This window comes from Mobula hypostoma, chromosome 20 (assembly GCF_963921235.1).
Source record: "Mobula hypostoma chromosome 20, sMobHyp1.1, whole genome shotgun sequence".
Taxonomy (NCBI): domain Eukaryota; kingdom Metazoa; phylum Chordata; class Chondrichthyes; order Myliobatiformes; family Myliobatidae; genus Mobula; species Mobula hypostoma.
Genome location: NC_086116.1, coordinates 50,217,892 through 50,230,861, shown reverse-complemented (window position 1 = coordinate 50,230,861; position 12,970 = coordinate 50,217,892). Strand labels below are relative to the sequence as shown.

At 41.1% G+C, this 12,970-nt stretch overlaps 1 protein-coding gene across 1 annotated transcript in view; it reads right to left on the bottom strand.

Moving 5' to 3' along the window:
• The window catches only part of pus7 (pseudouridine synthase 7), a 64,120-nt gene that overhangs the window by 16,314 nt on the left and 34,836 nt on the right, over positions 1-12,970 (bottom strand). The window contains exons 9-14 of the mRNA XM_063072169.1: positions 12,636-12,761; positions 4,909-4,970; positions 4,657-4,817; positions 4,126-4,252; positions 2,156-2,257; positions 325-454 (exon numbers count right to left, since the gene is read on the bottom strand). Coding sequence (XP_062928239.1) covers positions 325-454; positions 2,156-2,257; positions 4,126-4,252; positions 4,657-4,817; positions 4,909-4,970; positions 12,636-12,761 — 708 coding nt within the window. The remainder of the gene's footprint in view (positions 1-324; positions 455-2,155; positions 2,258-4,125; positions 4,253-4,656; positions 4,818-4,908; positions 4,971-12,635; positions 12,762-12,970) is intronic.

The following is a 12,970-nucleotide window of genomic DNA, read 5'->3' as shown; positions in this document are numbered from 1 at the left end:
AAAAACGTCAGAGGGACATAATCAGAGTATCTGCTGCAATACATTTGGAGTACTGTATATGATAGGTAATTCCTATAACTGTCATGATTAATTCCTATAGTTCTTTTTCAGCTCACTCTGTTGATTTACTATGAGCAAAGGCACAGGGAATCCGCTGATAAGGAAACCTATTAAGTCTAAATGCACATGACTAAACTTTGTTTGGCATAGGAAGGAATAACAACATTGTGCATTTCAAACATTATAAATGATTGCAATAACAGTTATTTGACATTTGGCATTGCTGTAATTTTTTATTAAAATGTATTCAATTTTTATACTCACCAGGTAACATTCTGAGGACGAATAATGATTTTCCTGTATGCTCCTGATAATGAATAATCTCTAATTTTGTGTCTCATATTATTTATATCCAAGCTATCAGCAGCCATCATTTCTTCATAGGCTTTCCCAACTTCAAATATAAATATACAGACACATATGTAACTTCTGGAAACGCACAAGAATAGCAATACAATCAACTCTAACATTCTCCAAGTCACATCTCATCCAGCTTCTTAAACCTGAATTGTTACCAGGCAATATTCCTACTTAAGTAGCATTTTGCAAATATGATTTCTGCAATGACTGCAGAGTTTCAAAACTTATACTCTCACCAACACACTCTCTAACCAACAATGGGCAGTATGCACGACCACATTAGTATTGTTGCATTCAACTGTTTAATTCTTAGATTAGACTGTTTAATTGTTATTTTCTTTGCAGTTTAACAATTAATTATCTGCTTGTGTTTTAAGTAGTGGCTGATCTCGCCTGTTGGTGCTGCCCTCCCGTGTTCGAACAGTGGAATGACAGGCTGGATTGTATATGTCTGTATACTGCCAAGAGCCTGTACCATCGATTGTTGGACATTGTCGATCAGGGCCGTGGACTGTATATATGTTTTTTTTTTGAGTAAACATGCTTCTTTGAATTTGTTACTCACCTTTTTTGAATATTTGCTTGCCTCTAGTGGCTATATAAAGTATAATTCTGGAAAGCTCTGGAAGCTTTTTTGTACTACAGCATTGAATAAGTATTTTTTGATTCGTTAATTCTTATCTATAGATTTGAATGGAATGTTTCTCATTTCTGTGGTATAAAAATAGCTGTTCAAGGCTAGGTGCCACCTTTGTGGTCTCTCTCTTTGTCACTATCAGTTCAATTTCTCTTTGTTCTATCAACTCTTAATAAAATGATTGTGAAGCAACAAGTTTTGTGCCTCTTTCTAGATTTCTGAAAGAAACTTGGATATAAACTCCAGAATCTAACATCACATCCACATCCCAAGAATGTTTCAAAAGGAAATCTATAAAAAAGGAAAATGTTTGATACTGCCAAATGCTGTTCCAGCAGCAAAATCTCTATGCTTGCTCAGGCTACAAAGATTTCACTACCACAATGTGCATGTCAGGTTATATTTATAATAGATTTCCACTAGTTTTACTCTCCCTCTTTCCCACACACTCACACAGAGAAAAGGCAATAACTCCTTCTGTATTAACATTGGCAATATAAATGGTAACAAAAAGCAGCAAATTACAAATAGTAACCGAGTGTGAGTAGACTAAAGTGGGCTAATAGTTGGTAAAGTCCCTAGCTCTATGATTGCAGCAGTAACACTGTAAGTGTCAGTAAGCTTATGTAAACTTTGGATAGATCTGCTGATCTGCTTCCTGTGTCATTTCATCTTCTGTGCCAATTCCCCATGGCCCTCAATTCTCTGATCTTTCAAAGTTTTATCTATTTCCTCTTTAAATTCCCCCAGTGATCTGGCATTCACAACCCCTAGGGCGGAGGATTTCAGAGAATCACCTCTGTAAGTGGAAAAAAAATTTTTAAAACAATAATTATATAACAAAACAAAATACAGTGACATGAAGATTATCTTTTTTGCTTTATTAATTGAAGAACAATTCCCCCTAAATGCTGTAGTCAAAACCAGAAGCTAAGAAAATGAAGGTACAGCATTTACTCTCATTTTGTGGAAGGGGCATATCAATTACATTGATTTGTCCAATTTATTCAAAATACAGCTTTTTGGCGAATCTAAAAGTTGTACTTTATCATTAGGTGGAAATACATACAAAGGAATTAAGTCTTCCAAGTAACTTACTTTTGTGTTTCGGATAGAGAACATCAAATCCAGGCAAGGGCAACACCACATCATGTATGGTATAATTCTGTACGTCAGATTCCTGAATTGGAACTGCTGTTCCTGAAAATCAATAAAACAAATAGTTTTTATTTCCCACATATTACACCTTGGTTCTTGGTTCCAGATAATACTAAAAATATAACCATTAAATTTTGTTTATAGCTACAAGGACAATTCGACTTTAATGTGGAAATTAATAAAATTATTGCACAATTTGGGGAACAGGGCAATAATCAGACCCTTGAAACTATGACAGAAAGAGATATGAAATCAACATCAGAAGGTAGCGCTCCACATAAAACATGGTATGTATCAACCTTGTGCAAGGCTACGTCCACACTAGACCGGATAATTTTGAAAACACCGGTTTTGAGTAAAAACAACAGGCGTCCACACTAGGCGTTTTTCAAAATATCTCTGTCCACATTAAAATGGATATTTGGGCGAATCTACTCCTACTGGGCATGCGCAGACACATCTACAGAAAACAAGTCAAGAGGAAACAGTATAACATTTACATTTCCACGGCAGCGTTGTGCTATTCCCATTGGTCAAAAACTAGAGTACCAGCAACAACAGCAAAAGAAAGCTTTCAACAATGTCTTTGAGGAATACAAAGAAAACCCCTGCTGGAAAAAGCAGACCGGACTTCTTCGTTTAGACAGACAATGAAGTCAAGCTGTTTCTGCGAGTTACAAAAGACTACAAAGTCAGCAAAGCAGTGGAGAACGTGGAGATGTTTAACTCCAAACAAGCTATTAATGTAGACAAGTAAACAACACACGCATGAAGCCGTCCTCTATCCAAGATCAACAAGAGAGTGGAATCTTCTGCCACCAGACCTGTGCGGTATTTCTGACATTAATATTTTTAAAGATAGACTCAATCAAATCAATTTAGGCGATCTAGTCAAAAAAGCTCACTTTACAATTTAACTCTCACGCCGTTCATACCGACTGCGCGTTATAACAGCCATCCAGCAGTACGTGCAGTACCAAGCAGAAGCAGAAAAAGCACTGTTGTTGTGTTGTCATAACAGCGTTTTAAAATATCTCCGTTTACCCCATCCACACTACAACGCGTAACAATCGTTTTCAAATTTACACACGCTGAAGAGTGTTTTAGAAAAACTCCGTTTTAGGCGGATGAAAACGCCGTTTCAATGTGACAGAGGGTCAAAACGAAGAGAAAAAGCTTCGTTTTCAAAATTATCCGGCGTAGTGTGGACGTAGCCTGAGTCTTACTAACATGACCAGTCTGACTCAGTAGAAGTTCGTAAATTGTTTCATTGACTTCCTTTAGGAAAACTTACTTCCAAAATTTTAAAGTCGGGACTGTATTTGTCTTCAGTCCCATATCAATTTGCCTTTACGCAAAGAGCAGTACCTTGCTAACACTAATAACATAGCAGCACATCAGATTGTCCTGCTGTCTCATAGCTCCTACAACCCAGTTTTGATTCTGACCTCAGGTGCTGTCTGTCTGGAGTTGGCACATTCTACCTGTAACCACATAAATTCCATCCTACACTAGTTTCCTCCCAAAGATGTATTGGTAGATTAATTGGTGACTGAAAATTACCCCACATGTAGGTGAATGGGAGGAGGATTGGGGGGACATTGATGAACATGTGAGATAAAATAGGTTGTAAGAAAATAAATGGGGAAATGGCACTTTGGGAATGTTCTGCATGGTCTTTCTTTATGCCATGAGAAAAATATGAAAAAACAATAATTACTGTTATATTTAGCAGAACCCTTCATGTACACAAAGATTGGAAGTGCTCTATGTGTACAAACAATCACTAACCTTATGGCGCACAGAGCAGAGCAGCATGACTCTTGGTTTCTAGCTGTGTATATCATGCAGATACAGGTCAGATTCTGGTGGGTTGTATTGGTGCAAATCTAAAGGAATATCCCATTTACCTCCTTTCAGTACCAAATCTCCTGGCATTGCTTTAAGTCCATATTCTTCAATCCGTTTACTCACTATGTTATTCCACACATAGCTCTGATAACTGTGAATGTACATTAATCGATTATTTCTTGGAATCTAAAAAACAAAAATAAAGGGTTAAACAAGCAGATCTCGAAAATGATTTATAACCAGTGTCTTAAAAAAAAGGGCATCCAAGACATTAGTAAATAATAAGGAAAAATTTTCTTCCCTAATTCTGATGTTGATTTTTTAAAAAATTGACATCCAAATTATTTATGAATAGATGTAATCAATAATAGAAAGAGGATCATAAGCTTTACTAAAATCAAAGAAAAGCTTTTAACAATAGTATAATACATCATACTCTTCCTTAAGATAAATACACTTGAATTCCATCAAAACTCAACAAAATAACTTTCTGTGAACTGATAAAAGACATGCAGAAAAAATGGATCACATGAGCAAACCATTTAGCCATGTCAGTTAATATTCCATCTAACTATGTAGGTGAAACCTACCATTCCAAATGCAGAGACAATGTTCTTCATTCCATATTTTGCCAGACCTCGGAGCAACTGTCCTTCCACACACCTTTTCACAGGAAGCTTTTTCAATGCAGCTTCAGGGTCCTTAGTTTGAGCCCATTCTTCCCTGCATTTCACCAGGTATCCTCTCTCCGCTAAAGGCAAGACAAAAGTAGTATTAAACATTTCCAAACTAGTGTGTGGACTACTAAAATTTGCATCTGCTTACCAACAAATTATTCCTACCTCCTGGCCGTGGCTTCAAGATCAGATCAATAACTTCAGTCCAATTGTTTTGTAGAATTGCTCTAAATAACAAATTACAATGATCAAAATATACAATAAAAAGCAGCAACAGACTTTCTACCTGTAAATAGTTGAAATCAAAAAAAAGAACAAATACACTTTTGAATGAACGTATTTACTTTGATGGAATTTGATATTTTAATGAATTCAAATATACTAGGTTGTCCCTCTTTGCACACAGCAATGCAGGATACCAAGTGCAGTGAAACAGTAATAATGATTGATGTCGCTTTCAGAGATCTACTATACAGTTGGAAAACTAATTTAAAAGACTAACACACACAAGGTCCTGAATTGCCAATAACATATTGAAGAATAGATCTATTTGCAATGTCATAAAAATACAATGACTTTGTAAAAGTGGAATGATTTTCATTCCAACGAGCTAGTCAAGCTCACTGGTGAAAGCTTAATTCAGGAACCGGATTTCACAAACATATTTAATTTCTTTAAAATCAGCACAACGCTCATACTTAGTTGTCAAGGAGGTATGGTACCCAGAGAATGAGACAGTAATTTGTTACTAAATACGATTCATGTGGGATTCAGTCAGGATTTTTGATTCCCACAAAGTGGTTGTGTTCTTAAGAAATTAAAGAAATGGGAGATTGTGTGGTTCAATATGGCTTTATGAGAAACTACATAAATATCAGAAAATAAACAATAAAAAGAAACAAGTGGAAACTTAAGTTAAAAATTTCACTTGCCCATTTAATACTGAATATATTTTGCCCTGCAAATCGATGGAAATGGGGTGACACAGATCTTATGTAGGGCACTTGGTACTTAACTGCTATTTCCATACTGTGAAGGATTGTGAAATATAGTGCAAGGTTTGAATAAAGAAACTTTGGTAGTAAATTAACTGTCAAATTAGATACAGGAAGAATGTATGACAGGGCGAGCAAGAAAGACAAAAGACAGAGAGAAAAGTTAAAGATAAAGATCTTAAAGATTAGCTTTTAATTGTCACATGTACATAGAAACATACAGTGAAATGCTTCATTTGCGTCTTATCGGCGAGGATTGTGCAGGGCAGCCATAATTGTCACCACGCTTCTGGAGCCAACAAAGCATACCCACAACTTACTAACCCTAACCACATGTGTTTGGAATGTGAAATGAAATCAGAGCACCTGGAGGAGACTCCTGTGGTCACAGGAAGTAAAGTGTAAACTCCTTACAGACAGCAGCAGGTATCAAACCCTGATGTGATCACTGGTGCTAAAGCAGTTGCGCTAACTCTTGGGCTATCGTGCATTAAAAGATTTGTTAACAAACATTAAAAATAGAAACACACATCAAAGTTGCTGGTGAACGCAGCAGGCCAAGCAGCATCTGTAGGAAGAGGTGCAGTCGACGTTTCAGACCGAGACCCTTCGTCAGGACTAACTGAAGGAAGAGTGAGTAAGGGATTAGAAAGTTGGAGGGGGAGGGGGAAGGGGAGATCCAAAATGATAGGAGAAGACAGGAGGGGGAGGGATAGAGCCAAGAGCTGGACAGGTGATTGGCAAAAGGGGATACAAGAGGATCATAGGACAGGAGGTCCGGGAAGAAATACAAGGGCGGGGGGGGACCCAGAGGATGGGCAAGAGGTATATTCAGAGGGACAGAGGGAGAAAAAGGAGAGTGAGAGAAAGAATGTGTGTATAAAAATAAGTAACAGATGGGGTACGAGGGGGAGGTAGGGCCTTAGCGGAAGTTAGAGAAGTCGATGTTCATGCCATCAGGTTGGAGGCTACCCAGACGGAATATAAGGTGTTGTTCCTCCAACCTGAGTGTGGCTTCATCTTTACAGTACAGGAGGCCGTGGATAGACATGTCAGAATGGGAATGGGATGTGGAATTAAAATGTGTGGCCACTGGGAGATCCTGCTTTCTCTGGCGGACAGAGCGTAGATGTTCAGCAAAGCGGTCTCCCAGTCTGCGTCGGGTCTCGCCAATATATAAAAGGCCACATCGGGAGCACCGGACGCAGTATATCACCCCAGTCGACTCACAGGTGAAGTGATGCCTCACCTGGAAGGACTGTTTGGGACCCTGAATGGTGGTAAGTGAGGAAGTGTAAGGGCATGTGTAGCACTTGTTCCGCTTACACGAATAAGTGCCAGGAGGGAGATCAGTGGGGAGGGATGGGGGGGACAAATGGACAAGGGAGTTGTGTAGGGAGCGATCCCTGCGGAATGCAGGGGGGGGGGGAGGGAAAGATGTGCTTAGTGGTGGGATCCCATTGGAGGTGGCAGAAGTTACGGAGAATAATATGTTGGACCCGGAGGCTGGTGGGGTGGTAGGTGAGGACCAGGGGAACCCTATTCCTAGTGGGGTGGTGGGAGGATGGAGTGAGAGCAGATGTACGTGAAATGGGGGAGATGCGTTTAAGAGCAGAGTTGATAGTGGAGGAAGGGAAGCCCCTTTCTTTAAAAAAGGAAGACATCTCCCTCGTCCTAGAATGAAAAGCCTCATCCTGAGAGCAGATGCGGCAGAGACGGAGGAATTGCGAGAAGGGGATGGCGTTTTTGCAAGAGACAGGGTGAGAAGAGGAATAGTTCAGATAGCTGTGAGAGTCAGTAGGCTTATAGTAGACATCAGTGGATAAGCTGTTTCCAGAGACAGAGACAGAAAGATCTAGAAAGGGGAGGGAGGTGTCGGAAATGGACCAGGTAAACTTGAGGGCAGGGTGAAAGTTGGAGGCAAAGTTAATAAAGTCAACGAGTTCTGCATGCGTGCAGGAAGCAGCGCCAATGCAGTTGTCGATGTAGCGAAGGAAAAGTGGGGGACAGATACCAGAATAGGCAGGGAACATAGATTGTTCCACAAACCCAACAAAAAGGCAGGCATAGCTAGGACCCATACGGGTGCCCATAGCTACACCTTTAGTTTGGAGGAAGTGGGAGGAGCAAAAGGAGAAATTATTAAGAGTAAGGACTAATTCCGCTAGACGGAGCAGAGTGGTGGTAGAGGGGAACTGATTAGGTCTGGAATCCAAAAAGAAGCGTAGAGCTTTGAGACCTTCCTGATGGGGGATGGAAGTATATAAGGACTGGACATACATGGTGAAAGTAAAGCGGTGGGGGCCGGGGAACTTAAAATCATTGAAAAGTTTAAGAGCGTGAGAAGTGTCACGAACATAGGTCGGAAGGGATTGAACAAGGGGTGATAAAACAATGTCGAGGTATGCAGAAATGAGTTCGGTGGGGCAGGAGCAAGCTGAGACAATAGGTCGGCCAGGACAGGCAGGTTTGTGGATCTTGGGTAGGAGGTAGAAACGGGAAGTGTGGGGTGTGGGAACTATAAGGTTGGTAGCAGTGGATGGGAGATCCCCTGAGCGGATAAAGTCGGTGATGGTGTGGGAGACAATGGCCTGGTGCTCCTTAGTGGGGTCACGATCGAGGGGTAAATAAGAGGAGGTATCCGTGAGTTGTCGCTGTGCCTCGGCAAGGTAGAGGTCAGTACGCCAGACTACAACAGCACCCCCCTTATCGGCGGGTTTAATAATAAGGTTAGGATTAGTGCGGAGGGAGTGGAGAGCAGAGCGTTCCGAAGGAGTGAGGTTGGAATGGGGACAAGGTGCGGTAAAGTCGAGACAGTTGATGTCCCGTCGGCAGTTAGCGATAAAGAGATTCAGAGCAGGCAGAAGACCAGAGCGGGGTGTCCATGAAGAAGAGGAGGGTTGAAGACGGGAGAAGGGGTCATTGGTGGGGGTGGAAGAGTCCTTGCCGAAGAAGTAGGCTTGGAGACGGAGAAAGAAAAGTTCCACATCGTGGTGAACACGGAATTCGCTGAGGTGTGGGCGAAGGGGGACAAAGGTGAGGCCCTTACTGAGAACAGAGCGTTCTGCCTCCGACAGTTGAAGGTCGGAGGGGATGGTAAAGACCCGGCACGGATGAGAGCTGGGATCAGAGGGGGGAGGGGGGAGGCTGGGGGTGTCAATGGAGAGGGGAGGGTTGGGGTGAGAGGAAGATGGAGCCTCTGAGGGCCCAGGAGTTGACGGTGGGATCTGAGGAAGGCGGGCTGCGGAGTGGTGGTGGGGGAAGGGGAGACGGGAGTCACAACAGCAGCACATAAAGACCCGGCCTGGAGTTCAAGGCTGGCGTCGCAGTTGGTGGTTGCGCAATTGCTGTGAGGGTGTCCATGGTCGTTGCTGGAGTCCGGGTTTTGAATATGCCCTGAGGTGTTGGAGCCACCGAGATCAATGGCAGGGGCCACAATCTGAAGTTCATGCCTGCTAGCGTCGGGGCCGGCAGGCTCTGGAGTCCGTAGATGTAGGATCTTGCGATCTTTGCCTAACATGACAAAGTCAAAAAAACGGCGATTGCAGGCGTGAATCCGACGGAGGATGAAATAACGGGTAGGACCATTACAGACGGCGAAGAAAGTGTCCCGAAGGTGTGGAAGGGTCTGGGATAGGGACACCAAGTACCTCCTCATGGCGGAGAGAGTCGCCTTCAGAGTTTGACGGGAGAAGCGGCGAGAGGCAGAGTCAATAAAATGTGAGTATCTGGGATCCTGAGAAGGTCCAAATTAAAAATAGAAATGTGACTTCTCTTTTAAAGTTGTAAACTTTCATTCCCACTGAAAGTGACAGGCTGTAATTAACTTTTCACATATCATTTGATACTTAGACTGAAATGGCAAATTGTAACCTTTTGTGGAAAATTTAATTGGTATCTGTTGGCAAAAGCCAAAATCCATAAGACTACAAATTTGACTAAAATGGTGCTTCCAAGGCATTAAATTTTGGTTTCCCAGAACAATTACAAAAATGCCTATGAATGAAAGCACTCCAGTAGTTTGGATATAAACACCTGCCTGAAATATTAGGCCCACTGTTATTTTTATCGTTAGCTTTGAGCCAATGCTAATCACCACATTCTGGTGGCCAAATTTTGGCTGAAGTTGAATTCTAGCCCAGCGATGCACAAAGTTCAGAATGTACTTATTTTTCTGTTAGCTTTGACATTATCTCTGTAACTATGCAATAAACAAATGACAGCCTTCTCACTAGTTTGGGCTAGAAAGTGAAATAGATGCATAGCTTTTAAAATACTCTACGATGTGGCGATGAATTCTCTTCCAGCAAGATGCATGTGCAGTCTGAATTCAAATGAGAGGAAACCATAAGATTTGAAGGGCCCTCCGTTGTTCAGAGTCGACCATGAATGTTACATCCCAGCTGTATGCAAGCCAGGAAAGTACAATATGGAGAACAAACTGTTGCCCATGTAGCAGGCTCCCTCTCTCCATGCAGCTGATGAGTCCAAAGGAATGACAGGGACAAATACAGTTTGGTACCAGTGTCGTTGCAGGAGATGCCAGTCAACGTAGGACTGCAGCTCCAGATATTTCCTCAGGGTTTACTCCCCAAGCCTTCATCATGAGTGGGTATAGCTGCAAGGCAGTGGAGGTTTGAGATCAGAGTTTTCCTTCTCCTAGATGAACTGCCAAACATGGCTGACGGGCCCCATCAGCCCGAAGTGACTAGTTTTAAGGCACCAGTAACCCGCCTTTGCCCCTTTTCCTGCCAAAACAGTTTTGCAAGGTTTAGTAGCTAAACTACATGTGAAGGCCAGGAGCTGGACTTGGTTGTCAGGGGCTATTTGAGATGCACATCATTGGGAGCATTTAATAGGTAGTGGGAACTTGTCTCCACTACCCTCCCCCCACCGCCCCTGGCTGTAACAACCTTAAGGAATCTTTTTTTAAAAGAAAATGTGCAGATAAAGAAAGAAAAAGAAAAGATGGTGTGACAAGAAGAGAAAATCTAAAGATAATATATTTCGCTTGTTATTGGCTCCGTGGCAGCTCTCACGATGCACCGTCATCACGATCCAAGTCTGAAGTGTCTGGCCACTATTGTAGCCTACCTGGCTGGGTAGCACTACGAAACAACAAAGGCCATTAGAGAACTGAAGATCTACAAACCAATGAGATCAGCCAAAGCAAATAACTGATGTGACTAGTATTACGTAACCAAATGTGCATGCAATTATGGTAGTATAAGGATTGTTAAACAGACCTACACAGAAAGGTACTATCATTTCTATTATTTATGGGGAGAATGAGGTTAAAAGGGAAATTAATCAGCCATGATGAAATGGGCTGGACAGACTAATTCTGCTCCTATGATCTATGCTGGCCTACTTGTTTTCTTAAAACTTTATTTTGATTTTGTAAATATTACTTCACTTTCTCTTTAGTAATACAATTGAAGACCACCTCAATGGAGTTTTCAGAACCCATGCGGCACAATGCAAAAGTGAATGACAATCAAGGTGTGAAAATAGCAGTTACTTATTTATTGAGATATGGTATGGAGTAGGTCCTTCCAGCCCTTCGAGCCATGCTGCCCAGCAACCCCCAATTTAACCCTAGCCCAATTTACAATGATCCATTAACCTACCAACTGATTCGTCTCTGCAATGTGGGAGGAAACTGGAGCACCCCGAGGAAACCCATGCGGTCACGGGGAGAAAGTACAAACTGCCTGCTCACAGGCAGCAGCAGGAATCTTTTCTAAGTACTCAGGAAACTATGACTTGAATTGGCAAATCCATCATGAGTGCAGTGTGTTTCTGAAAAATTACAGCCAGTTTCAAGCACATCATTCTACATCAGGAAATCGGCAGTTGCAATCAGTATCTGTAAGCATGTTACCGTTAAGGCCAAAGGGTAGTACAAATAAATTGACAGTTGACAAGTATATTAAGACAGACAGACAGAAACAAGTAAAACCCTGGTTTAATTTGACATTTGTCTTTCTTATAGTGTAGATTTTAACTACATCAGACAATTTTGGACCAAATTCACTTCAATGAAGATTAATAATTTAACTATTTTATTTGTCAGCAATGGTATTACTTAATACGAAATGAAGACAGTTAATTTTAATAATTGAAACTACCTTTTTAAAAAAATTTTTAAACCTTTTTTAAAATAACCTTATTTAGAGTCACAGCGCAGAATAGGCCCTTCCAAAGCTTTGAGCCACGCTGCCCAGCAACCCACGGATTTAGCCCTAGCCAAGTTACAGGACAATTTACAGTGACCGATTAACCTACTAACTGGTACATCTTTGGACTGTGGGTGGAAACTGGAGCCTTGGAGGAAACCGACACGCACATGGAAAGGAGCATACAAACTTGCTTACAGAGGACATTGGAATTGAACTCTGATGCCCAAATTGTAACTGTATCACGATAACTGCGATGCTACCATGGCACCCCATGTAGTTTGACTTGGAAAGATCCCCAAAACTGCAAGATTTCTGCTGAACTTTTATGCTTTAACCAACATGAGTAAAATCATCTTTTATCTCATTGTCTCTCTAGAGCTTTGCTGAATATAGGTTATCCACAGATTTATCCACATTCGCTCAAGTTCAAAAGTACTCCTTGTTGTGAAACACCCTTGGATGTTAGGAGATGAAAAATTCTTACATTGATGCAAGCTCTTTTAATTTTCTTGGCTATTTGGTGAGATGCATAAGCTTCAGTTGTCAAGAATGTTTTCAATTACAACAAAGGCAAGCAATCAATTTAGGGGCCATGTTTAGGATCTACCATTTTTATTTTCTCTGGGAACTGAACCAAGAATAATTAGCTGTTATTATTTTCTGAGCAATATTTTATTCTGCAGTTTCTACAATTCTTAATGAAGGTACAACTTACTTTCCCACTTGGTAAGTAGGAACTGCTGTTGTTCCAAATCTTTGCATTCCATAGTAGTTAATAAATCCGATATCCCTGAGTGAAGTCATGGCATGCTCTACTTGCAAATCTGATCCAGTGATATTCCTAATAGAATATAAAACCAAACCATAAATATAGCTCCCAATACGTGATTACAAAAATTAACAGGTAAGATTGTCAACATGACTTGTCAATTTAAACACACCCTTGTGGTTTCCCTTTGTCCTTTTAACAGTTTATTGAACAATTCACTGCCGAAGATCAGTAGTTTGTGATGCTAAACGGAGCCTCTTCCATTCTTCAATGATAATAAA